Source organism: Dermacentor silvarum, chromosome 1, assembly GCF_013339745.2.
Source record: "Dermacentor silvarum isolate Dsil-2018 chromosome 1, BIME_Dsil_1.4, whole genome shotgun sequence".
NCBI classification, from domain to species: domain Eukaryota; kingdom Metazoa; phylum Arthropoda; class Arachnida; order Ixodida; family Ixodidae; genus Dermacentor; species Dermacentor silvarum.
In genome coordinates, this window is record NC_051154.1 from 150,937,943 (window position 1) to 150,965,792 (window position 27,850).

A 27,850-nucleotide genomic window follows, 5' to 3' on the forward strand; every position below is an offset into this window, starting at 1 on the left:
GGAGGAACACAGATGTTTGTGTTTTTGTCGTCTAATGGCAGCGTTGGGAAAATTGCTGATGAGGTGGCTTGTTCACAGCAATTTGCAGGGCTTTCTTGGGAGCAGGAGTGAACAACTTATCGATGTTTTGCAAACTTGCTGTCATATTCTTCAGGGGAAAATTTTTAGGGCTGCGAACAAACAAAAATATGGTTGTCGAATGTTTTCGGTGTATAATCACGAGCCATAATTGCGAGCTTTGTGTTTTAAAATGCATGGTTTGACTGCATGAGAACTCGTGATGGGGAAGCACCAAAAATACTGGATCACGTTTGTCCCAACCAAGGTACGTATTATTGGTGTCATAAAACGCATAGTGTTTGTATATCACGCACTGTAAACAAGCATATACAGGGTGTCCCAACTATTGTGCACCAGGATTTAAAACTACGCAAATGCCACGTAGCTGGACAGAACCAAGGTAATGTTTGCCGTCGCTAGGTTCTGACGAAAAGTGCGTGCGTCAAAGGGTGTGGAGAAAAACGTCTTGTCGACAGAGCAAACAGTGAGCCGATCCCGAAGATAGTGCAATCCGGGCCGACCCGCGGCGGGGCTTCATCCACGAATTAAGGTGTATGAAGGAGGATTAAGGTGGATTAGGGTGAATAAAGTCTGATTAACGTCGATTAAGGTGTATTAAGGAGGATTAGGGTGCATTAACGTGGATTAAGGTCGACTAAGGTGGATAAAGGAGGACTAGGGTGGATTAAGGTGGATGAAGGAGGATTAGGGTTGATTAAGATGGATTATGGTGCATTAAGGTGGATTAAGGTCGACTAAGGTGGATGAAAGAGGATTAAGGAGGACTAGGGTGGATTAAGGTAGATTAGGGTGAATTAAGATCGATTAAGGTGTATTAAGGAGGATTAAGGTGGATTAGGGTGTCTGTCTTGATCCTTGAATTGCATATATATATATACATATATATGTATGTTAGGTAAGGTAAAGTGCAGTGACCATAGGTTAGTAAGGTCTAGGAATTCTCTCAATTTGAAGAGAGAAAGAGTGAAATTAGTCAAGAGCGAACAGGCCAACCTAGACGCAGTAAGGGTGAAAGCAGACCAATTCAGGCTGGTGCTCGCAAACAAATATGCAGCATTAGAACAGGAAGATGAAGATAACATAGAGGTAATGAATGAAACCGTAACTAGGCTGATCTCAGAAGCAGCAATTGAAGTGGGAGGTAAGGCACCAAGGCAACCAGTAGGGAAGCTCTCCCAAGAAACAAAGCACCTAATAAAGAAACGTCAAAACATGAAAGTGTCCAACTCAAGAGATCAGATAGAATTCGCTGAACTGTCGAAACTGATCAACAAGAAGAAAGTAAGGGATATTCGAAATTATAACGTGGGAAAGATTGAGGAAGCCGTAAAATATGGACGCAGCATGAAATCAGTAAGAACAAAGCTTGGCATAGGACAAGGCAAGATGTATGCACTGAAAGATAAGCATGGTAATATCATCAGCAATTTAGATGACATGGTAAAAGCAGCGGAAGAATTCTATACTGACCTGTACAGTTCCCAAAACAGCCAAGCTACTTTCATTCGAAATAGTGATGAACCGGATACAGAAGCTCCTTCTATAACTAGCGATGAAGTTAGAAGGGCCTTGAAAGACATGACCAGGGGAAAAGCGGCTGGAGAAGATGGAATAACAGTAGATTTAATCAAAGATGGAGGAGATATCATGCTTGAAAAGCTTGCGGCCCTTTATACGCAATGCCTCACAACTTCAAGTGTACCAGTTAACTGGAAGAGTGCCAACATTATACTAATCCATAAGAAGGGAGACGTTAAAGAATTGAAGAGTTATAGACCCATTAGCTTGCTTTCGGTATTGTTTAAAGTATTCACGAAGATAATTTCCAATAGAATCAGGGCACCACTTGACTTCAGCCAACCAAGAGAACAGGCTGGCTTCAGTAAGGGATATTCTACGATGGATCATATCCATGTCATCAATCAGATAATCGAGAAATCTGCGGAGTACAATCAACCTCTCTATATGGCTTTCATAGATTATGAAAAAGCATTTGATTCAGTAGAGATACCAGCAGTCATAGAGGCATTGCGTAATCAAGGAGTACAGGAGGCATACGTGAATATCTTCGCAAATATCTACAAGGATTCCACAGCTACCTTGGTTCTCCACAAGAAAAGTAGAAAGATACCTATCAAGAAAGGGGTCAGGCAAGGAGACACAATCTCTCCAATGCTATTCACTGCATGCTTAGAAGAAGTATTCAAGCTCTTAGACTGGGAAGGCTTAGGAGTGAGGATCGACGGCGAATATCTCAGCAACCTTCGGTTTTCATATGACATTGTCCTATTCAGCAGCAATGGAGACGAATTACAACAAATGATTGAGGACCTTAATCGAGAAAGCGTAAGAATTGGGTTGAAGATGAATATGCAGAAGACAAAGATAATGTTCAATAGCCTGGCAAGAGAACAAGAATTCATGATCGCCAGTCAGCCTCTAGAGTCTGTAAAGAAGTACGTTTATCTAGGTCAATTACTCACAGGGGACCCTGATCATGAGAAAGAAATTTACAGAAGAATAAAACTGAGTTGGACTGCATACGGCAGGCATTGCCAAATACTGACTGGGAGCTTACCACTGTCGTTGAAAAGAAAAGTGTACAATCATTGCATTCTACCGGTGCTAACATATAGGGCAGAAACTTGGAGTTTAACAAAGAAGCTCGAGAACAAGTTAAGGACCGCACAAAGAGCGATGGAACGAAAAATCTTAGGAGTAACGTTAAGAGACAGGAAGAGAGCGGTGTGGATCAGAGAACAAACGGGGATAGACGATATTCTAGTTGACATTAGGCGGAAGAAATGGAGCTGGGCAGGCCATGTAATGCGTAGGATGGATAACCGGTGGACCATTAGGGTTACAGAATGGATACCAAGAGAAGGGAAGCTCAGTTGAGGACGGCAGAAAACAAGGTGGGATGATGAAGTTAGGAAATTCGCAGGCGCAAGTTGGAATACGCTAGCGCAAGACAGGGGTAATTGAAGATCGCAGGGAGAGGCCTTCGTCCTGCAGTGGACATAAATATAGGCTGATGATATATATATATATATATATATATATATATATATGACAGCAAGGAGATAACGCTAGCTGCTCGCGGGGCCGGACGGCGGTGACCTCGGAGACGTGGACGAAATGCGGGGGGGGGGGGGGGGGGGGGGGCGGCGGACATCGACGACACAGACGCTCTTTTTGCGGCCAGTTTCGGTTTCAAGGAGCCTGCCAAGGGGAAACCATCGGTAGATAGCAAAATATTTGCTGCGCAAGGGATTGTGGGGTACGGCGTATTCTGCTACAACTTCCGTTGACCATGACACTAACCAGGACTCTGTTCTGCGTACTGCAGGGCATTTTCCAGTTCAGCGCAACTACAGCAACAAACGACTACACGTGCTGGGAAAAGAATGGTATCGTCGACGTGTATCAACCTCATCAGGATTACACCGCGGGCCAGATTCCACTGTGGTCACTGACTGGCAGCCTGGCGCTGCTAGGGACACCACTTCGAATTCGCGGCGTGACGTCATCTGGAATCACCGCTATAAAAGAAGCACCCCATCGATTCGTCTTCTGTGGGCACGGCGATCGCTGCTTGACCATGACACTAACCAGGACTCTGTTCTGCGTACTGCAGGGCATTTTCCAGTTCAGCGCAACTACAGCAACAAACGACTACATGTGCTGGGAAAAGAATGGTATCGTCGGCGTGTAAAACACATCAACTTAAATTAATAAAGCACGCGTAACGCCAGTTTCGGCGAGTATTTGCTGCCTTCATACCGGCAACACCAGGGAGACGTCGCTCAAAGTCGTCGCTTGTCTCGTCGCTCGCATGCGGTACGACTTGTAGGCGACGAGTGAACGCGACAGCCATCTCCATCGCGTCGCTTGTCGCTTGGCTCGTGTAGTCAAAGTCAACCTAATAAGTGGCTGTTGGTAACGCTTCCCATAACAAACGGTACAGTCGATCGCTTCGTCCGCTGTTTTGTCTGCAGCGGTGCCCAGCGCGCGCCATGTCGTCGGCTGCTGTGCCTTCGCAGTCTCCCGTTTTTTGTCAAGAGACGCATGTCGTGTATAACTGCAGAGAGAAAGCACTGATTTAAGTATCTCAAAAGTGCACGAATTATTTTTACGTTACCTCTCCTCCCTTTTTCGTGCAGCCTCAGTTGCCTTTTCGTTGTACCGGAATGAAGACGGCACATAATCAATGAGCTGAGGATCCTTGCTGTGGGCACCTGTGTGTATTTAACTGATTGTTAAAAAGGGGGTATTTGTACTAGAACGTTAGTAGACGACGTTATTCGCCAAAACACTTGCCTGTAGCGAAATGATCTTCACATATTCTGGCTCCTACGTTCGGTACCCACAGGTCGCCGTTCACGGTCGCTCGTTTGACGGCAACTGCCCATTTACGTTTGTGCGCTTCATTCCATGGAAAACGAAACACTTTTTTTTTCCTTTCACGGAAGAGTTCGAGCACCCTAATGCCGAGCAGCCAACCATAATCACGTTGCTGAAGCGTGTTTTCTTCGCGAACAACGGGACATCGCACTGTAGAAACTGATGGCAAGGCTGAACGAAGCAACAGAAGCGCTAACCCGCGAACCGGAAGTCGCTAGCTGACGACATCGTCATTTTGCTATCCACCTATTGTTCGTGTAGCTCCCGCATGAACTCCGCTATTCAAAATTTGATCGTTGGGATAGGTAGTGTGGAAGACGGGCCCCAAAGTACTCATTTGCTTCTCGGTGAAGATGCGGTTTGCTTCTCTGCGGAGACATTGAAACAAATCCAGGTCCCACGCAGAAAGAAATGTTTGAACAGTTGCTTGAAGGTCAAGCTATAATCCGCAACGATATTTCAGAAATGAAAGTCCAATTATGTAACGTCGAAACATTGATAAGTACCCTTCAACAGATGTTCACTCAAATTGACAAAAGGCTGTCTGAGCCCTCTTCGGCTCAAGACGATAAAGTTCAAACTACCCTAAAATCTATAGAACACGTTATTGGTTTCCAGACAAAGAAACTTGCTGATCTGGAAGACAGGAATAGGCGATCAAACATAATTATTCATGGCATACCTGAATGCCCCGAGGAAACAGAAGCGCTTCTCAAGGAAAAAGTTCTTGCAGAAATAATGAGGGATAGGCTGAATGTACAGTGCGAATCTATCGGCCGCATCCACAGGCTTGGCCGACGGGGCATCAAACGTCCGGTTATCATCTATCTACAAAACTTTAACGAAAAAAAGCTGATATTCGAAAACTGCAGCAAGCTTAAAGGATCAGGCATGTCTATTCAAAATGACTACTCGCAAGCGACGCTGAAGAAACGGAAGCTTCTGTGGGAAAATGCGAAAGCCGAGAAACTGCAGGGTAAGAAAGTACACTTACTTCATGACAAACTAAAGGTTGATAAAGATTTATTCTTCTGGGATGAGACAAAAAACATGCGCGTCAAGATAGTGAACAATCAGTCCCAGCAGCCTGAGATATGATGCCCTTCCAAAGAAAGTGACAAGCACTTACGTATAATCAACTTAAATGCTCGCAGCGTAATCAACAAAACAGAACCTCTTGAGGTTTCCTTACTAGAGCAAGACCCACACATTGCAGTCATAACTGAGACGTGGCTGCGGACTGAAATAGATAACGAGGACAGTTTTCCCACACTGTTATCAAGTTTTTCGTAAGGATCGGCCTTCCAGGGGAGGTGGCGTGGCAGTCCTTATTAAGGACCACATAGATGCTGTTCTATTGGAAGACATTCCCGGCCTCGAATGTTTATGCATAAAAATCTCGTGCTGGAGCCATAACGTTTTACTGTGTGCCATTTACAGACCTCCAGATGCCGATCTTGAGTATCTGGTTAAGCTGGAAAAGCACATTTCTCAATTCCATAAAAACAAACTGCTACTTATAGGGGACCTTAACTTACCAGGCGTTAATTGGGAGCGCTTTGAATCACTTCACCACAACAGCAATCATTTAAACAGTATACTTAACATAATGTTGACTCATGACCTAATCCAAATAGTTCAGGAGCCAACACGTGTGCAAGGGACTTCCAGATCTATACTAGATTTGGTATTTTTACCTAGATTGTTACCTAGATATACTATTCAAGTTGTGGAAGGGATTTCTGATCACCTGCTTGTCAGTGTTTGCTTATCCGTTGTCCCTTTTATCAATTCAAATAACCCTGTGAAGCGTTCTTTCAAAGACTACTCACGTGCAGACGATGCATCCATTATAGAACATTTAGAAACATGCCTTACAGATTTTACTGACAATGATGTGAACACACTTTGGCGTCGTTTCAAAGATATGTGTATTTACTGTATAGATAAGTTTGTGCCGAGCAAACGTAAACTAGTTCGTAAGCAGACTCCGTGGATGACACGTGAAATAATCCACTTGAAGCGAAGGATAAAAAGGTTAAAGAAACGGCACATGCACATCGGTCATCTGAAGGAACTAAAAGAAAACCTTGCACGTGCGGTACACTCTTCGAAGGAACATTACTTTAATACAGTGTTGCCGAAATTCATTGTAGAGGACCCCAAGAAATTTTGGAATTATGTAAGCGAAAAAAAGAAAACAGTGTCACAAATTACTGTTAATGGTTCTGTAGTTACCGATCATGGTGATATTGCATGCCATTTCAATGACTACTTTCACAGCGTGTTTGCTAACTCAGGTAGTTGTCCATCTAGTGATACGGTACTTCATCCCGCTGATGTGCATTTTATTTCATACCCTGGCGTAGTTTCCATGTTACTAAATCTAAAAACAAAATCATCAGGTGGTCCTGACAACCTTCCTAACGTGTTTCTGAAACGATATGCCGAGTTCATTGCAAGGTTTCTTGTTATTATCTATCGTACTTCATTACTTCATGGAAGGTTACCGGATGACTGGAAGATAGCCAGAGTTGTGCCCATACACAAGAAAGGTGATCGGGCTTTATTGCAAAATTACCGTCCAATATCGCTTACATCATCATGCTGTAAGCTAATTGAACACATTATTGCCAATCAGATAAATGAATTTTTAGCCGAACACTCAGTCCTCTCTAATTACCAACATGGGTTTAGAAAAGGCTACTCAACAACTACACAATTAGTTACAGTAATACATTCACTTGCTTCGTGCCTGGATAAGAACGGTCAGATCGATGCAATATTTCTAGATTTCAGCAAAGTTTTTGATAGAGTTCCACATGACAAACTAATACTAAAGCTCAGACGCATTAAACTACCGCAAATTTTAGTTATATGGATAACACACTATTTAACCAATCGCTATCAATTCGTAGCCATTAATGAGCGGCAATCAGGCTATCTTCCGGTTGGCTCCGGGGTCCCCCAAGGGAGTGTGCTGGGACCATTACTGTTTTACTGTATATAAATGATATAACCACTGTAATTGATCCTAACGTACAAATCAGATTGTTTGCGGATGATTGTGTGCTTTTTCAAGAAATAACCTCATCTATCGATTAGAACCATCTTAATACCGCTCTTGCTAACATCTTGAATGGTGTGAAACATGGGATATGAAACTTAATACTGATAAAACCGTCTTCGCTTCTCTCGGCAAAAAGCTCCGCTCTCTTTTGCGTACACGCTAGGCACGGCACCGTTGCGGGAAGAGACTAAATATAAGTACTTAGGCGTTACACTTACTAATACTTTATCTTGGAATTTACATATAGATAACATTTGCTCTTCTGTGTTCCGTAAATTATATTTTTTAAGACATAAGCTTAAAAACTCACCCCCGAGTGTAAAATTACTTGCGTACAATTCAATAATTAGACCTAAACTTGAATATGCATGCGTTGTTTGGGACCCGTTTACTAAACACAATATTTCCCGCCTCGGAAAGGTACAGAGGAAGGCTGTACGGTTTATTTACTCGAAATTTTCCCCGTATGACTCACCCTCTGAAATAATGCAGGCTAATGGAATTCAATGTCTCGAACAAAGAAGGAAAGCGTTACGTTTACAATTTCTTTTCTTGCTGTGGAATCGGCACCTAGCAATCAATCCATCACCCTATCTATCATCTTCTACATCAAGGCATACTCGCCACCATCATCCTACTTCACTGAAACCCTATTTTGCACGAACAGATTTATTCAAGTTTTCATTTTTTCCTCGCACTGTAACTGATTGGAATGATTCTTTATTGCCTTTCGCCTCAATTTGATGCTTTTGAAACGTTATTAACTCTGTTGTATTTGCCTTGTTTACCTTTTTACTCACCCTGCTTGGACCTGTACAAGGTTTGCAGTATTGAATAAATAAAATAAAATAAATTTGCTGTAGCCACCTATTGTTGATAATTAGAAAGTTAATTACCGTAACTTCGCTAATTACACACGTAAGTGCGGAAATTGCTCTGCATCTAGAGGCCGCTACTCCGTACACTCGAACGGTAAACATAACGTGACCAAGATTTCTATTTTTCTAATTTTAAAAATTTGGTGCAGCTAAAAAAACACTCTATATATATATATATATATATATATATACAATTTTGTCATTTTAGAAGAGCACTAGCTTCGCTGGTCATCCTTCTTGACAAAGCGCGGAAGAGCACTAAGTTTTTGCAGCAATTTTCTAGTCACTCTATCCGGCTTAGAAGAGAAAAGGTACAAGATGGGATGAATAGAAAAAGGAGTTGGAAAATATAAAGGCTGTGCTCCATTTTTCGTACCGAACTTAAAGTACGTATCTCTTATCTGAAGGCATAACGTTTAATCATGCTATTGTTTTTGGTAGTTTTTTTAATGGCATATTACATATCCATGTGAGGTCGCATGGAGGTGTCACCCATTAGCATGTATATTCCGATTTACATCTCGACGCCGTCGATGTGAATAGCAAAAGTGCAAGCCAAGCGAACACCTCTCTCAGACGGTCGCTGTGTGCTGTTTACTATTGAAACATGGCTAAAGCTGGGGAGGCCATTCAGTTTCATTGGTTTACATCACGGTCCTATACTAGCTAAAACGGCGAAAAGCCTTAATGTGCGTGGTCCGCTGACAGCGGTACGTAGATTTCCGACGCTGCTGTGCTTTATCTAGTTGTTCTAACATCCATAAAGGAGCCATTCATTCGAAAGAGCTTCGTGTTCCAAATTAATCGTGCGTCTTTGCATTCATAAGTGTGACGGCTCCGGAGCTTTGGCACCGAAGGCAAACACGTGGATTTGCCATTTTGCCGTCTGCTCGGTGGCTCAGTTTTTTTCCCTGTGTGGTATATTTTCTTTCTTGGCGCTTCCCAGCTCTGGCTGCGGCTGGTACACGACTCTGTCCGGTCTTCGTCGATGGCGAACGCTAATGTAGTGACGTGTTACCAAGACTGAAAATTGGACTATTTGTAAAGACATTATGATTCACGAAGCACCGCAAAAAGTAAGAAGAGAAACTGACGGAGAATGAGAACGTACAGACACGTACGATTGGCGAAGCAGCTCCAAAAACACAAAATGAGACGTATATACGTATCCCTTTGTCCGTGCTTTACATGCTGCTTCGCCAGTCTGCATGCATTAAATACACGACAACGTTAACATGCGCAGAAAAAAAAAATCAGGCAAGTTTGCACTCGGTCGCGCAAAGCTTAGGCACAGCGAAGCTTACTGACTGCTACTGCTAGGTATGAACTTGGTTACTGCTAGATCTTAACTTGGTTCAACTTAACTACGCATGTAGGAAGGTATTCTCGAGCGAACATTTCGCGTGACTCGCGCTGAACGCGTGGGCGCCTGCGAGCGACAGCGCTCCTGGCATGCCACAAACGCAGGCAGGCTAACCAAGTTTGGTACAGCGCCAAGAACGCTGTCGCTTGCGACGCCGAAAACATTGGCGACATTTCGCGTGACTAGCGCTGGACTCGTCGGCGCCTACGAGCGACAGTGTTCCTGGCATGCCACAAACGCAGGCAGGCTAACCAAGGTTAATACAGTGCCAAGAACGCTGCTGCTTGTCGACGCCGAACGCGTTGGAGGCTAGCCGCTCGATATCAATCAGCCAGCTTCGCTGTGTGTCGAGCTTTGAGCGGCCAAGTGCAAGCTTTCGCCTTCTTTTTTTCTCCTGGCTCAACGCGCCGCGGAGAGAAGAGATGCAGGGGTCGGGAAGGCAGGGAGATATGGCTACCACGGCTACGCACTACAAATTAGCTGGCTGATTGATATCGAGCGGCTAGCCTCCAACGCGTTCGGCGTCGACAAGCAGTTAAGACTGCTTTCGTTTTGTAGTCGCTTTGGTGAAACGTATTCGCTTAGGTATTAATCCGCATGTCGTCGTGCATGGTGTAAACTTACACGGCGTTCCTTTTGAGACATGATGGTGGTGGTACACCTCACTTTATACACTCATTATTTGGCGTCGCGAGTGTTGTGTTTCCTGTCACGTATGTGGCTCCTACCAACTATGGGGGATTAATTTTCCCAGACATCGATACGCGGAGCGCAGCGGTGCCATTTCATATTGAAGGATTGTTAGCGCGTGATAGAAGACGATGACGACGGTGACTTGCACACCATCGAAAGTGTTGCGCAGCGGTGCCATTTCGTATTGAAGGATCGTTAGCGCGTGATAGAAGGCGGTGACGATGGTGACCCGCACACCATCGGAAGTGTTGCGCAGTGGTGCCGTTTTGTATTGAAGGATAGTTAGCGCGTGATAGAAGACGATGACGACGGTGACCCTCACACCATCGAAAGTGTTGCGCAGCGGTGCCATTTCGTATTGAAGGATCGTTAGCGCGTGATAGAAGACGATGACGACGGTGACCCTCACACCATCGAAAGTGTTGCGCAGCGGTGCCATTTCGTATTGAAGGATTGTTAGCGCGTGATAGAAGACGATGACAACGGTGACCTGCACACCATCGCAAGTGTTGTGCAGCGGTGCCATTTTGTATTGAAGGATCGTTAGCGCGTGATAGAAGACGATGACGAAGGTGACCCGCACACCATCGAAAGTGTTGCGCAGCGGTGCCATTTCGTATTGAAGGATCGCTAGCGCGCGATAGAAGACGATGACGACGGTGACCCGCACACCATCGAAAGTGTTGCGCAGCGGTGCCATTTCGTATTGAAGGATCGTTAGCGCGTGATAGAAGAGGATGACGATGGTGACCCGCACACCATCGAAAGTGTTGCGCAGCGGTGCCATTTCGTATTGAAGGATTGTTAGCGCGTGATAGAAGACGATGACGACGGTGACTTGCACACCATCGAAAGTGTTGCGCAGCGGTGCTATTTCGTATTGAAGGATCGTTAGCGCGTGATAGAAGGCGGTGACGATGGTGACCCGCACACCATCGAAAGTGTTGCGCAGCGGTGCCATTTCGTATTGAAGGATCGTTAGCGCGCGATAGAAGACGATGACGACGGTGACCCGCACACCATCGAAAGTGTTACGCAGCGGTGCCATTTCGTATTGAAGGATCGTTAGCGCGTGATAGAAGACGATGACGATGGTGACCCGCACACCATCGAAAGTGTTGCGCAGCGGTGCCATTTCGTATTGAAGGATCGTTAGGGCGTGATAGAAGACGATGACGATGGTGACCCGCACACCATCGAAAGTGTTGCGCAGCGGTGCCATTTCGTATTGAAGGATTGTTAGCGCGTGATAGAAGACGATGACGACGGTGACTTGCACACCATCGAAAGTGTTGCACAGCGGTGCTATTTCGTATTGAAGGATCGTTAGCGCGTGATAGAAGGCGGTGACGATGGTGACCCGCACACCATCGAAAGTGTTGCGCAGCGGTGCCATTTCGTATTGAAGGATCGTTAGCACGTGATAGAAGACGATGACGTCGGTGACCCTCACACCATCGAAAGTGTTGCCCAGCGGTGCCATTTCGTATTGAAGGATCGTTAGCGCGTGATAGAAGACGATGACGATGGTGACCCGCACATCATCGAAAGTGTTGCGCAGCGGTGCCATTTCGTATTGAAGGATCGTTAGCGCGTGATAGAAGACGATGACGTCGGTGACCCTCACACCATCGAAAGTGTTGCGCAGCGGTGCCATTTCGTATTGAAGGATCGTTAGCGCGTGATAGAAGGCGGTGACGATGGTGACCCGCACACCATCGAAAGTGTTGCGCAGCGGTGCCATTTCGTATTGAAGGATCGTTAGCGCGTGATAGAAGACGATGACGTCGGTGACCCTCACACCATCGAAAGTGTTGCGCAGCGGTGCCATTTCGTATTGAAGGATCGTTAGCGCGTGATAGAAGACGATGACAACGGTGACCTGCACACCATCGCAAGTGTTGTGCAGCGGTGCCATTTTGTATTGAAGGATCGTTAGCGCGTGATAGAAGACGATGACGATGGTGACCCGCACACCATCGAAAGTGTTGCGCAGCGGTGCCATTTCGTATTGAAGGATCGTTAGCGCGTGATAGAAGACGATGACGACGGAGACTTGCACACCATCGAAAGTGTTGCGCAGCGGTGCCATTTTGTATTGAAGGATCGTTAGCGCGTGATAAAAGACGATGACGACGGTGACTTGCACACCATCGAAAGTGTTGTGCAGCGGTGTCATTTTGTATTGAAGGATCGTTAGCGCGCGATAGAAGACGATGACGTCGGTGACCCTCACACCATCGAAAGTGTTGCGCAGCGGTGCCATTTCGTATTGAAGGATCGTTAGCGCGTGATAGAAGACGATGACGATGGTGACCCGCACACCATCGAAAGTGTTGCGCAGCGGTGCCATTTCGTATTGAAGGATCGTTAGCGCGTGTTAGAAGACGATGACGACGGAGACTTGCACACCATCGAAAGTGTTGCGCAGCGGTGCCATTTTGTATTGAAGGATCGTTAGCGCGTGATAAAAGACGATGACGACGGTGACTTGCACACCATCGAAAGTGTTGTGCAGCGGTGTCATTTTGTATTGAAGGATCGTTAGCGCGCGATAGAAGACGATGACGTCGGTGACCCTCACACCATCGAAAGTGTTGCGCAGCGGTGCCATTTCGTATTGAAGGATCGTTAGGGCGTGATAGAAGACGATGACAACGGTGACCTGCACACCATCGCAAGTGTTGTGCAGCGGTGCCATTTTGTATTGAAGGATCGTTAGCGCGTGATAGAAGACGATGACGATGGTGACCCGCACACCATCGAAAGTGTTGCGCAGCGGTGCCATTTCGCATTGAAGGATCGTTAGCGCGTGATAGAAGACGATGACGACGGTGACCCGCACACCATCGAAAGTGTTGCGCAGCGGTGCCATTTCGTATTGAAGGATCGTTAGCGCGTGATAGAAGACGATGACGACGGAGACTTGCACACCATCGAAAGTGTTGCGCAGCGGTGCCATTTTGTATTGAAGAATCGTTAGCGCGTGATAGAAGACGATGACGACGGTGACTTGCACACCATCGAAAGTGTTGTGCAGCTGTGTCATTTTGTATTGAAGGATCGTTAGCGCGTGATAGAAGGCGGTGACGATGGTGACCCGCACACCATCGGAAGTGTTGCGCAGCGGTGCCATTTCGTATTGAAGGATCGTTAGCGCGTGATAGAAGACGATGACGACGGAGACTTGCACACCATCGAAAGTGTTGCGCAGCGGTGCCATTTTGTATTGAAGGATCGTTAGCGCGTGATAAAAGACGATGACGACGGTGACTTGCACACCATCGAAAGTGTTGTGCAGCGGTGTCATTTTGTATTGAAGGATCGTTAGCGCGCGATAGAAGACGATGACGTCGGTGACCCTCACACCATCGAAAGTGTTGCGCAGCGGTGCCATTTCGTATTGAAGGATCGTTAGCGCGTGATAGAAGACGATGACAACGGTGACCTGCACACCATCGCAAGTGTTGGGCAGCGGTGCCATTTTGTATTGAAGGATCGTTAGCGCGTGATAGAAGACGATGACGATGGTGACCCGCACACCATCGAAAGTGTTGCGCAGCGGTGCCATTTCGTATTGAAGGATCGTTAGCGCGTGATAGAAGACGATGACGACAGTGACCCGCACACCATCGAAAGTGTTGCGCAGCGGTGCCATTTCGTATTGAAGGATCGTTAGCGCGTGATAGAAGACGATGACGACGGAGACTTGCACACCATCGAAAGTGTTGCGCAGCGGTGCCATTTTGTATTGAAGGATCGTTAGCGCGTGATAGAAGACGATGACGACGGTGACTTGCACACCATCGAAAGTGTTGTGCAGCGGTGTCATTTTGTATTGAAGGATCGTTAGCGCGTGATAGAAGGCGGTGACGATGGTGACCCGCACACCATCGGAAGTGTTGCGCAGTGGTGCCGTTTTGTATTGAAGGATCGTTAGCGCGTGATAGAAGACGATGACGACGATGACCCTCACACCATCGAAAGTGTTGCGCAGCGGTGCCATTTCGTATTGAAGGATCGTTAGCGCGCGATAGAAGACGATGATGACGGTGACCCGCACACCATCGAAAGTGTTGCGCAGCGGTGCCATTTCGTATTGAAGGATCGTTAGCGCGTGATAGACGACGATGACCCGCACACCATCAAAAGTGTTGCGTGAGCTTATTCATATAGGGAAGACACAATGCCGGGACACAGGAATTTGACGTGAATCCGAGCATTTCTTGACGTGTTTTTACTCTTTGCGCCGTCGGCCATTTTTGGTACCTTGTCTTGGTCCCGCCGCCGCCAGATTTTCGCGGAATGGGGCATATAATGCTTTCACAATAATAACATAAACTGCTGGAGGAGTATACAGGGTGTTTTATTTTATCTGCACCCAAATTTTAAAAATTGCCTGTGGCAGATAGCACAATTCTAATCCTTGATCTAAACTACTCGATGAGGCGGCCATTACTTCTACGAGAAATCAAAACGCCTAATTGAATAATGAACATAATTATGCTAATTAACGTTTTCATGGATTCCATTGCAGCGCATATTTCAATCTACAAATTATAGCCGGTGATTTCGCAACTTGGAAGGAATTCTTAGGACTGAACAAGTTTAGAGATATTAATTTTCAAAGTGTCTCAGTGTTTCAAAGTTTCAGTTGCCTTTTTGAAGAAAACGCTGTTTTATGCATTGAAGCACAAAAGTAATGGGAACATCATTTAGCCGGACACTTTTAAAATTAATATTTTGAAACTAGCTCAGCCCAGAAAATTCGTTCGAAGTGGATACACCTTGGTAACTCACTAGGTAGGGTTTGTAGATTAAGATTAGTGCCATGAAATAATTAATTAAACAGTTAATTAGTGCAATTATGTTTCGTATTCAGTTAGACATTTGGATTTCTCGTGGAAGTAATGGCCGCCTCATCGAGTAGTTTAGATCAAAGATTAGAATTGTGCTATCTGCCGCAGGCAATTTTTAAAAATTTGGTGCAGCTAAAATAAAACACCCTGTATACAGAAGCTGTTACATCTAGCTCCACGTCTTAGCTTGCCGCGGTGAGTTTTGTTTTGCGGGGTGCATTAGCAGCCGAATTTCCCAGAATTTTTTCTTCTTTTATGCTACTTGATGTCATGAATATTACCTGCCTCATGCAAGCAGCGACCTTTCTCAATAGCAGGCTCACGAAAATGCGTTTTCCAGTTCGTCAGACCTTGGAAACCTCACTGCAAAATTGGGAGGACGCTTAAGCTTCGCTTCTAAGAGTGGAACGCGATAGCATTCAAAGATCCCTGACTGCTACTCATGGTTCCCGAGGACTAGCTTATGCAACCGTAATGGTTACTGGCAAACACTGGCGGCGAACGCTATGCACGTGAGCGAGCTTTCTGGTGTAAACGCGGCATCTTGCGTGGTCCGATCCCGGAGATAACCTAACCGCGCCAAAGAAATTACACCATTTTCAGGTTTCCGTATTTATTTCGCACTTTTAATATTTCAGTCTGAGAAGATTTAACATAAAAGGCATGCGCTGTGGGTGTTTTGTTTCATGGCATTTGTTTGTGGATTGTCATTCACAAAATTCCGAGGAATACCTTTGCCAAGAATGCAAGACGAGGTATGAGCAACATTAATGATAGAATGGTGTGGGATACCTAAACGTGGTTGGGGCTGACTTTCTCGGCCGCGGGCGCGAATGCCGACGCCGACGCCGGATTTTCTGCGACACGGGGCCCTAAACGCTATCGTGTTATAATTACCGAAAGCGCCACGTGTGCACTTCGCGCCTTCGCCCCGTCGTGCATCCCCTGCTATTGCTTTACTGCTGCCGTTCGCCAGGGCGCTGCTGGCGCCTTACCACGGTTGCCCGGTGCCTTGACTGTCGGACGAGCACCGGTGTTGCGCGTATACTGCATGTCATTGGCGGTGTCGAACAACATATAGATATAATTTCAACTCTACTTGCTCCGAAGATGACGTCACCACCGTTGTCCTGCGCTTCTCGCAGGTGGTGATATTCCGGGGCGTCGTTGTTTGAGCCGCGAGCGTTCATGTGCTTTTTGCCTGCTGTTCATTTTAATGCGATTAGCATTTTTTGCCTACTCTGGGTCACATTGAGTCTATGTATACTCCATCTCACAAGTCGTTTGCAGTACTTCCGAATGTACGAGGCGTACACATGTAATATCCTTGCACAGTGGAATATAGTTCCTGGTGTAACTGTGTGATTATTGGCGGGATTAGGGAGTTTTCTTCTTCTTCTTTTCGTTTTTTTTTTGGTATATGATACGTTACAATGATATGTGACCTTTGAGCATGCACGTCGTATACCACGAATTACTGTGGCGGTGAGCAGACGACACGGCGCTGTTGAACATATCTTGAGGGCATTCAGCATTGACGAAGGAATCCTGCAGCTGCCACAGTGCTGCAAACGACTTGTGAGATGAAATATAGCTTCTTACGCCGTCGTGATGCGATCACTGGCGAAACGTAATTTGCTATTGACGAAAATTGTTTTTGACAAAGCGTAATGTTTTGTATTGATTCATGAAATATTCTTCTTCAGTGTCTTTTTTAGGCGCTTTTGAAAGCGTATCACACTAGCGCCTCTGCATGGCAAGAGAATAAACAAGCTCGCTGCAGCATGGCCTCCAAGTGCGGCTGACGCGTGGTGCGCGCGTGCCGCCAGATCGTGGAGGCCGTGGTAGTAGTCCACGCAGGATCGCGCTCTGCTCCTCCTTTCCATATTTTCCTTCGTGTGACTCGCCTACTCCGGTGCCGCCCCTTGGTGCCGCTGTTATTGGAGGTGGCTTTAGACGGCGTGCACGAAGAAATGACAGCGAGCGCTAGAGATTTTGCGGCGCAGGCTGGAGAGCCTTTGCCATGGCATTTATTGTTGCGGCAGAGGAAGGTGGATGAGGGAGAAAGCGTGCCTGAGCACGCCCTGCCGAGCCTCTGTCTCGATGAAGCGCTTCAGGATGGCTGAGGCTCCCTGGTTGAGCTCTTCCTTGAGGACGGCCTCCGGGACTCCAGGTAGCGGCGTCAGGGCACGCATGGGCACGACAGCCAGCGAAAGTTGTTCCAGCGACAGATCCAGGTGTACAGCGTACCCTGCCAAGACATGAACCGCGAAGGAAGCGTGCCTTCCCATGAGCGTTTATCGGGAGGTAAAATGGGGGAAAATTACCTCTGAAAATATATCGGCTGAACAGCAACATTCATTTACAGCTTAAAAACGCCCTTGTTAAATCTTACCCTCGCCTCATTGACAAAAGCTTTCAGAAACTTAGCGTCTTGTGTTACTTGCGCACCTATTGTAGGCTGTGTCCATCCACATAGCCGAGAATGCCGACTAGCTGACTGAGAGGTTATAAGCCGTTGACATTAACAGCAGAAGCTGCAAAACTAGGTGAAAAAAATAAACATTCACGCAGAAACTTCTCTGGGAGTTGTCTAAGCATGCGTAAACATCTGCCACTTGCTCATCTCCACGCAGCCCGGTGTCACTATCAAAGTTATGAAACTTGATCCGACCAGTATAAACGACAGCGCTGCGGCGACACAAACTGCTGCGGACGGCAGTGCAACGTGAATTGATGAGGCAAGCAAACTATTGCAGGTGGCGGCACCAGGTGCGCTGATGACGTTCCGATCATTATAAGCCGGTATCGCTGTTTAGAGCCTTATCCATCCGCGTCTAACCATTATCAACCGTGACCAAGCGTACTCCGGCGGCAGCTGCGTATGGCGCGGCTGCGCGGGGCCTGTCTTGAAAGCGATCTGGTATGGGAACATAGTGCGGCGAATGATGACAGCTTCGGCGCGCTGTGTTCTCGCCGCTTAGTACGGGTTGAAGCGAGAGGCAGCACGAATGTGAATTCACTCGCTGCTGCGGGCCGTCTTGAAAGCGATCGTCCTACGGGAAGGACGAACGGACGGTTTTTCTCGTTGGGTAAGCATAACAATGTTTACGCATTTACAAGGTATTACTGCGAAGCCAGGTGACCAACATCACAAATAATGAACCCACAATGAGAGAGAAAGAAAAAAATTAAGAAAATGGAAAACAAAATTGCCATCACCGTTTAAGTTCACGCTGCGTCTGTGCTCATTATGTCATGCAAAACGGCAAAGGAGAGCGACCACAGTCTGAAGTCTGGCGCGCGCACACACACACACACACACACACACACACACACACACACACACACACACACACACACACACACACACACACACACACACACACACACACACACACACACACACACACACACACACACACACACACACACACACACACACACACACACACACACACACACACACACACACACACACACACACACACACACACACACACACACACACACACACACACACACGCACACACACACACACACACACACACACACACACACGCACACCACACACACACACACACACACACACACGCACGCACGCACGCACGCACGCAATTAAGTCACGCAGTGAAAGTTCACGACACTTCAGGAACAAGGCGAAGTGTGTGGTGCACTATAGCTAAACCGAATACTGCAACGTGTACCTTTCTTTCTTTCAGTTGGAGAGATCCGAGCTAACGAGTTCCGAACAACCAGTATAATGGTAACGTTTTCACCGACGGTGGAGTTGCCGTCCTTGACTGTGCCATCAAGCAGGAGCATCATGCCATCCAGTGTTGCGTGGCAAATGGTGGTGATATTCTCGTTGCGCCATTGAGCAGCCTGGCAGTCTCCTCGGCGTTGCCAGTGCTTTCCTGAAAACGGTAGGTACGACTAATCAGTAAAATACTCTCCCTTCCAAATCTACAAACTCTCGTATTGTTTACCATCTGCCACAAGTGAAAATTCACAAACTGGCCTGCAGAACTAGGCATGGTGAAAATTACGTGTATATGAGACGGTTGAAATATCGTATAGTTAATAGTGAAATGCAGATACATTCGATTGGTTTGGATGACCTGTATCCTTTACTACAGGTTATGGGATCAAGTCAGTATGGCTAATCTTTGCATTTCTGCATTGGATAATTAAAAAAAGTCTGGCGTGTAATAAGCGGCGAAGAAAGTCAGACAAAAAAATACAGCGCAAGAAACGCTCGGCGGATAGGAAGCTTACAAGATGAGCGCTGTTAGCATCTCCGCATGTCCGCATATTCCTTGGACTTCGGTTTTTCACGTCATGCTACCTTACCAGTTCATCCAGCATTCAGCGCTGTAGTGAAAGAGCAGAGTGCTGTTTGTTCTCTAGCACTCTGTTGTCAGAGGCAATTTTGGAAACCTGCCATACAAGATACATTATCGTGGTACCGTGCACGAATTTGGACAAGTAACGTGAAGGAACAGACGCAAGCGCATGTCCTTTCACGTTTTTTGTCCACCTTTGTGCGTAATACAGCGATAAAAGCAACGGTCTGGGCCGGTGCGCGCCCCCGACCACTGCTCTTGAGAATCGGGTGAGCCCGTGCAAAGTATGCACTTGCCGAAGCCGAAGAGCACGCCGCTGTCGAAGCTCACGTTCAGCGCTCTCGTCTCGTCGCTGTAGTGCACAGCGAATCCCGGAAGCAGGACCATGGTCATGTTGGCAGCATTCACTTGCAATGGCAGTACCACGCCCAGCACCGTGTCCAGGTAGTTGTTGGCCTCGTAAACAGCGCCCGCCAAGCCATATGCCCGACCTGCGCGTACCAGGATTATTAGTGGATGTGCGAGGAGAAGAGACCAATCATTTCGCTTGCAGAGCGGCCAAACGCAGAGGGTCGCGAGCGATTTCATTCGTGCTAGTCTTGAATTCAGTTATGGTCAAGCGTCTTTATGAGTGTAGGTGAGTGGGATCCGGAATACCCTTCGTTATACAGGTCACTTCTTTATAAAGGTCTTGGCTTTTAGAGCACTTCATAAGGGAAAATAGGCGTGCTGAAACAAATAAAGCTTTACTCTAACCACGCTGATATGTTTGCTTCTAAACATGAGTGTTTCCTTTTTCTGCAAGCACTGCTTCACACAGCAATTGACTTCTGCTGATCTGATGTTGTCGAGTGTGACAGCGTACTCAGTTGGAAGTCCTGGCATTGACATAAAGAACAACTCAAGGGAGTCAAATGCCACCAACGTCTCCCTGTATTCTCTTCAGCCGAAGTATTTTTTTATTCATGCACATCTACTCGTCTTTTAACTTCTATGCATGTAATTTCCTTTTGTTACCCTTACCATAACAGAAGGCTAAGTAGCTGGTTGGAGCACAGTAGTTCAGAACCACCTCTCGTAAGATAAGTCTCTCTTTCTCTACTAGCCGTTTCTTCCTTGCTATTGCCTTACAGGTTAGAGATATATTTAAACTTTTAGGTCGACTGAGTTAGTTGATGCGGAGGATTCCGCAAGTGTCAGATGTTGTAACTATAAGGTGGCTAAGGAAGTAAGAAAAAAAAAACACAATACAGCGCAAGAACCACATGTCCTGAAGATGAGGCTCTTAGTACGAGCGCTCCGTAAACACGAGAATGACATTCGCCACCTTAACAGAGAACGCAGCGCAGTGCTGTGCAGAACACTGCGAACTTTTTGATCACCAGATTAGCCTCGACGGTGCTGTCATCTTGGAGAGAGGAAACAACTACAAGCGATGGTTCCTTTTGACGTCCTGGCACACCCAGAAGACGCCGGGTAACATCAGTTGTTCGTCAGGAACACTTCCCGTCGTTTACTATCAACGTCGACGAAAAGTGTCTGCGCGCCTGTCAAAGAGCCAAAAACGCACATAAGCACTGCTAGCTAGGCCTCACGCCATCTCACCATTGAAGAAGGAGCCGGACGGGCTCCGAAACGTCGGGTCTTTAAAATTAATTTTGGCTGGAGTTTTTCCTTATCTTTAATTCAGTTGTTCCAAACCAGGCTGATATCTGTGGAATGCTTACCTTTAATAACACTGGTTGACCAGAACTCGTTTACTCAGATCTTTCGAACAGGAAAGCACGGTCTTCATGCGTTATTCGCGAGAGATCGGAGCGCTAGTTTCAGAAAACCAAATGAAAGAAAACGGGTGGTTGATTACCGAAAAGCTAGTTACAAGATAATCGTGATGTTTCTAGAGATTGCGGACGTCTAGATGTATCAGAGGGCCCCTCACTAGCACTCTGCTGGACATTTTGGTTGTGCACTATAAGTTGTGAGAGCGCTATGTATAGAGAGCGCTCTGTACAGGTAATTTTCAGCTGATTTCGTGGCGTAGTTCACTGTAAAACTTAGCAAACACTATCATCACTAGGTAGGTGGTGTATCCACTGCGCTTATCTCTGCAATGCGCAAACCTGGTGAGGGGTCATTTAAATAGAAGGCAGGCGTAGGTTTTGAAAGTACGCGCACCTTCCCTCACACTCAGTTAGCATATTTTTTTTGTTTGGCTGTGCGCTAACTACCACTCTGGCACACGCACACTCATCGGTACCCATATGCGTTCAGTCACGTCCACTCACATTCACAGGGACTCACGTTCACACTCACCGGCCACGCCTGAGAAATAAGCATGAGTGAGTATGAGTGAATTTACTCATGGGTGAATATGCCGACCCATCAGTGGTGTAGTAACGAGGTGGGAGGGGGGAGGGGTCGGGGAACCCGGGTGCCAGGGGTCAGTTAGAGGGGTGTCATATGTGTGTCTGCAGACCTATATCCCCCCGCCGGTTTGACTGGTCATAAATGATGATAAAGAATGCTCCGGTAAGCTGCAGCCCGTGCCCGTGACATCTGCAGTCCGCCCCTTCCTTTCGCCATCTATGGTACGTGTTGATGCACTGGGGCCACCGATGCACTCTCCACTCCCCACAGGGAGCTTGTGAGGGGCTATAAGGACTTCACGCTGAAAGCAGGCGCATTCCAAGAAGGGCAATTTGGACACGCGCTCGCGCCTCTGACATCCCAGATTAGGGAAAGTGTGTTCTATCCCCTCCTTCCGCTAATTTTCTCTGAACTGCCCTAGGGACAGCGTTTTGGGCGTAGGCGCACTGTTCTTGCATGTTTTTTTTTGCTTGTTTTTTTTTTACTCCTTTCGTAAATTGCGCACTGTGTCGTCTTGTTGTTTCTCATGCTTTCTTGCGAGCGTGATTTCTGCCACTTTTCGAGACCGCAGGGGACACGAGCCTGCGCATTGCGTTCTGGCGAAAAAGGTCGATTAATTTGCCGTGCGCATTCCTCTGGCACTTCGCTTCACGGATGGGACAAGCTCTGTATTTTGACATAGAGCGCGTGACTCTTTCCCGGTAATTGTAAAGACGCTAGCCAGCATTTCATGCCAACCGCCGATTCTGGCGCCGATGCGGAGGCACTGCCGCCGAGTGCCAACGCGTAGAAGCGACAAGTGGCTTTGAGTTGACCACCCAACTGCAACACTGAAACGAACGCTGGTAAGCACTTGTTCTTATCTGTCCATGTGCTCTCTGGGTTGTGCAAAGCGCTGTAGGCTGAAAAGTGGGAACAGTATGAGGATGCTTAAAGACGTAAAAGATTTGAAAGCACTTTTTTGTGTGAAAGGTGCATAGCTTGAAAATTTCTAATGTGGTGCTATTAAGTTAGGCCGATGTCGGATGTCCGCTTGTTTCGTTAGATCTCCGTGTCATTTGTATCACGCGAAAGGATCTGTTCCAAGTTACAGCTGATCAAAACGTCTCAGCGCACCACCATGAGCAATGATAGGCTATCAAACTTGGCGATACTGACCATAGAAAAAGAACACTAAATATACAAACTTTACCGCCGTAATTAACGTATTCGCAGAAGCCAAGTGTCGGAAATCGAACTCGTGAAGGTAGTCTTTAGCTGTCATTACGTCCTAGCGTAAAACGCTCAATGTCACATTATGGTACGTGTGTCGTTGGCATGTATACATGTGTTCTCTTATTACCTCTCGCGGTGTTGAATAAAAACATTCTCCCGACTAACCGTGTCTTTACTATTTTGTTATTTATTCTTGCGTGACTTTACGCTACAAATACAGCGTGTCTTTCTGCACGAAAAAAAAAAAAAAAGACGAATTGCGTAAGGATATTTCACCATCTGCTATCAGGTTACCGTATAGACTCGTCTAAGGGCCGCACCCCCAACTTGGCAGCCCAAAATTTGGAGAAAAAAAAAAAAAAAACCTTAAACGGAGAAGTAACCGCGTGCCCCGATGCTTCGCGCGCGCATCGGCGAATTTTCGCGCACTGCGCGTACTTCGGCGTGCCTCTGCTAGATGGCGAGAGCTACGCATCGACCTCTGATGCAATGATACATCCGGGGATCTTGGGGGTGCACAAGTTGCTGGCTGCGCCGGCACCATTTTGACCAAAAGGTTCAGTTCCGTGTAAAGGCCGCACCTCGTCAAAATTGTGAAAAAAAAGGTGCGGCCCTTACACGAGTCTATACGGTATACAGCTTTATGACCACTAGGAACTCGTCAACGTGGAAAATGCAGCTGCTAATTAATTAGCAAGAACATCTTAACTAACTGTTCAATTAGCGATTATAGCGGGAATATTGTAATTCCGGAATCGAAGCCAGAAAATCAAATCTACTAACCTAACAAAACTTTCAATGAGAATAACATTCTTGTCATAGTGAAGCCAGTTTTCTTTTTGGTTATCTAATTATATATATAATTAAAACTGTGGTCCGATCCCGAAGATAAAGCGGAATGGACCTTTTTGACGCCAACTTGACTCTGGTTATATGTAGTCGCGATTTCCATTTTTCTTGATCTGCAGTCGCGCCTTTTGTTGCTGGTTGCCGGGAGAAACTTGGAGCGAACCACCAGTAATATGCGTATTTCAAGGTGCGAAAAAATAAAGTCAAACCAGTTTTTAGAAGACGTCTCGAGTTCTTATACACTAGCACTCGCCTCAAAATGAATGCCATTGAATTCAGAAGCTCACTGGATAATTCACAAACTATCCAGTGAATAAGAGTGAAAACGAAACAACGTGCAACAGTGTGCACAAAGTACACTTACCAAGAACGGACGCACCAAGAATACAGGCAAGCACGATTATGCTCATGTTGAATCGCGAACGACAGCTAGCGTTGTGCGTCGCACCGCCACTTATGTGCTTCCTTGACTGCCGGTAATGGATGTGCCTTGCTTCTCAATATGTATCAGCGTTGCTAAGAATAGACACGACTTATCTCTTGGGAAGTGGGCCATATTTTGCCTATCTCGTATCAATAATCATGGGAAATGCCCCATGGGCACGACCAGTGAGAAAAAGCGAGCACCAAAAAGGGAAGCGATATCCGTGCGAGCATAGGCAGAGAGAAGGAAAAGAACAGGTGAACGCACGTGTGGGGCGGCGCTAGTCATAAATGTTGCTGTCGTAGCGCACAGCAGTGTATATACGGACAACATTCGATAAATGCCGTCTTCTTTTAAATCTATCTTCCACCCCCCCCCCCCCCTTCCCGAATTCTGGGAGTCACACACTCTAATTATCCCCTTAGTTTGTTTTTTTGGTAAAACGGACCTGAAAAATGCTGGTTTCTTTCATCTGACTTTTACAGCCACAGTGCATTCGACAGTTGCATGATACGCTTTTAATCACGAAAAAAAAAAAAAGGATATAGTAGAGCGCAAAAATGGCGCTTCAGCGCTTGGCGTTGTTCCTTGTCGTCACAAAGCAAGAATGCACGGGCCTCGTCGTTCTTGAGAGTAGCCGATGTGAATCAGGTTGACTGTGGGTGTTTCGTGCAGCTGTGACAATTTTGCTGCAGGGAAAGCCAAGTACTAGAAGTGGGCGAATGCCATATTTTTCGAATACGAGTCGAGTACGAATAGTAAGTATCGAATTCCGAATCGAATATCAAATAGTCAAATGTATTTACAGTAGGAATATTTATTTCGGCATAATTAGGTACCAGACCTGTACTGACTGTACCAGACCTGTACTGAAAATCCAGCTTGCTATCAGGAACAAAAAATCAATCTTAAACACAAGATCACTAGTTGTCATTAAAAACTGCACGGATACCTGCTAAACATCTTTAGAACCTGGTTGCAAACAAGCTTTCCAAGAATGAATGGCCTGCTGCTTGGAATAAAGCTTTCCAAGTACGCTAAATAAACGGTTGCCGAAAAAAAAAAGAAGTCGGCAGTTGTGGTAAAAAAAAAAAAAAATCACGATTTTTCTGCCATAAGCACTTGTAAAAAGGTCCAGCCACAAGAAAAACGCCTCTGGTCGTAGCGTAAAAGATATAAATGCTACTTGACTAGACTGCCAAAAAACATTAAATGAGGTACTACAAGCAATACTCACAGGTGGCCATGTAGGCTTCCGCCGCGAAATCGAAAACAAAATATGAATTATACATTTTGTTTCTACATTCCCTCGAAACATTTTGCGATTGTTTCACTTCTATAATTTGCAACACTTTGTTTAGCAGATGCAGAAGAGTAACAAGACTTTACCACTCGGTTGGTGTGAAATATTGGTTAGCGTTAAATATTCAAAAACACCCAATAGTTCCTTTTCGAATACGAATAGTTAGTGTGTAATATTCGATTCACATTCCAAACAGCGAATATTCGCCCACCCCTACCACCCAATCTACCGCAGTCCTACCCTACCGTAGTCGTAGCCCAGTGGGTAGGACGCCGATAGGACGTTCGATACCCACCGCCGGACACCTACGTACCGCTTTTATGAGAAGGGTACAAGCAGCCCCCCGGCCAGGCGTCCGGTGTTTTAGGGGTGTGTTGCTTGGGAGAGGTTCGTACAGCCCGATATGCTTGCTGTGCAAGAACCAAGCGAAACAAAGCATCATAAACTCGCCAAAAAGAAGCGCCCGCCTCGGCTGCGGGAGGTTGTGAGTTCGATTCCCAACGCCGCCGGGCACCCAGTGGTTCAAATGGGCACAAGCGTACGCCGACTTGGCATTCGGCTTCCGTTCGGGAGAAAATGTTTATTTGTTAAGGAATGCGATCGTCCCTTGACCAAAGTCATGGACAAAAGGGAAAGGGGGGATGCGTAAGGTAAAATTAAATAAAGTGTCCGAGATTACTTTCCCGGATATAACGACTTTTTTTCAGGGTGATGCGCTTGAGAAAGAAGCCTGCGCCGACAATTTCCGTCGAAACCCTCGTGAGCTCCTACATTCTACGTGGTGCTCCGCCGTTCAGGTCCCATCACAACCGAGCACCAGGCCGGGAGCGCGCTTGTACCTATTTTACCGGCAGCTACCGGGCGTCAGCTCTAGTCTGCCTCCCACAGACGCGGCGGATGTTCTTTAACAAGGCCGTCTGCGGTTGGACAAGGGGTGCCCAGAGATCACGCACATGAACCCTATAGGCCCTCCTTCGAGGTGCGAACCCCCAGGAGTAGCCGAGCACCAGACCGGGGGCCATATCTACCCATTAGAAAATGGTTTGCTTTCCGGCGGTACCAGCATTTGAATTCAGTAGCTTCCGAATTCGAGGCGGACGCTCTACCGCTAAGCATAGTTTTACCACCGCAACCGCAGCGGTCGTAAAATGGTAGAGTGTCCACCTCGTATGCGGGAAGTACTCAGTTCGGATCCCGGTGCCGCCGGAAATCCAGCGATTTTTTCTAATAATGGGTAGATGTGTACCACGACCTGACGCTTGCTTGTTTATGTGGGTTCTCAACTCGAATGGGGGCCCTATCGAGATTTGCGAGGATCTCTGGGCGCCCCTAGTCCCCACCGCAGCTTTAGTGAAATAATCGAGCATCCGTCTCTGCTGCTTGTGGGAGACAGATGAGCGCTGCCGCCGGGTACCTACCGGTAAAATAAGAACAAGCGCGCTCCATGCCTGGTGCTCGGCAACTACGCAAGTTGCAGACGCTTGGAAGGACACTCACCTATTGGGAAGTTGGCGGCATGGGACCGCCAGACTCCCTTTTTCCCAACCACAGACGGCTTTGTTAAAGAGCATCCGCCGTGGCTGTGGGAGGAAGACTAGTGCTGCCGCCGGGTACCTACCGGTAAAATAGGCACAAACGCGCTCCTGGCTAGCTGCTCGGCCATTACGGGACCTCAACGCTTTGAAAGGGGTGTTTGTCTCCATCCCGAAGGCGTCCCCACCTAATAGGTGAATAATAGGTGCAAGGAAAAAAAAAAAGAATTCTGAAATGGGCACAATTCGGAGGCACATAGACTTTCTCCGACCGTGGTAGAGGTTGCGTGGCCTCGCCCTGAAGTGTCCCATCTTGATGGACACACGAAAAAAGGACCAAACATCCTTCACGTTGGTATACGCCCACACCTTGTGACTGCTGCGCCGTGCGTCGCCATCGAGCCTCCCCCCCCCCCTTCTCCCTCCCGCCTCGCCCTCGCGCGCTTGCTTTTGCGAAGCATCCCTT

General features: G+C 46.8%; 1 protein-coding gene across 1 annotated transcript; it reads right to left on the reverse strand.

Moving 5' to 3' along the window:
• Nucleotides 1–17,341: 17,341 nt before the first annotated feature.
• LOC119436239 (uncharacterized) lies at nucleotides 17,342–24,606 on the reverse strand. The gene is made up of 4 exons (XM_037703032.2): nucleotides 24,490–24,606; nucleotides 19,991–20,185; nucleotides 19,056–19,265; nucleotides 17,342–17,599 (listed from the first exon to the last, which is right to left on the reverse strand). The coding sequence occupies exons 1-4, from the start codon at nucleotides 24,533–24,535 to the stop codon at nucleotides 17,379–17,381; spliced, it is 672 nt and encodes a 223-aa protein (XP_037558960.1). The 5' UTR covers nucleotides 24,536–24,606; the 3' UTR covers nucleotides 17,342–17,378.
• Nucleotides 24,607–27,850: the final 3,244 nt, after the last annotated feature.

Coding starts and splice junctions, on each gene's coding strand:
- LOC119436239 (XM_037703032.2), bottom strand. CDS start 24,535: ATGAGCATAATCGTGCTTGCCTGTATTCTTGGTGCGTCCGTTCTTG. Junction 20,186..24,489: donor TCTTGGTGCGTCCGTTCTTG/GTAAGTGTACTT, acceptor TGGTACGCGCAG/GTCGGGCATATGGCTTGGCG. Junction 19,266..19,990: donor CGGCGTGCTCTTCGGCTTCG/GCAAGTGCATAC, acceptor TACCGTTTTCAG/GAAAGCACTGGCAACGCCGA.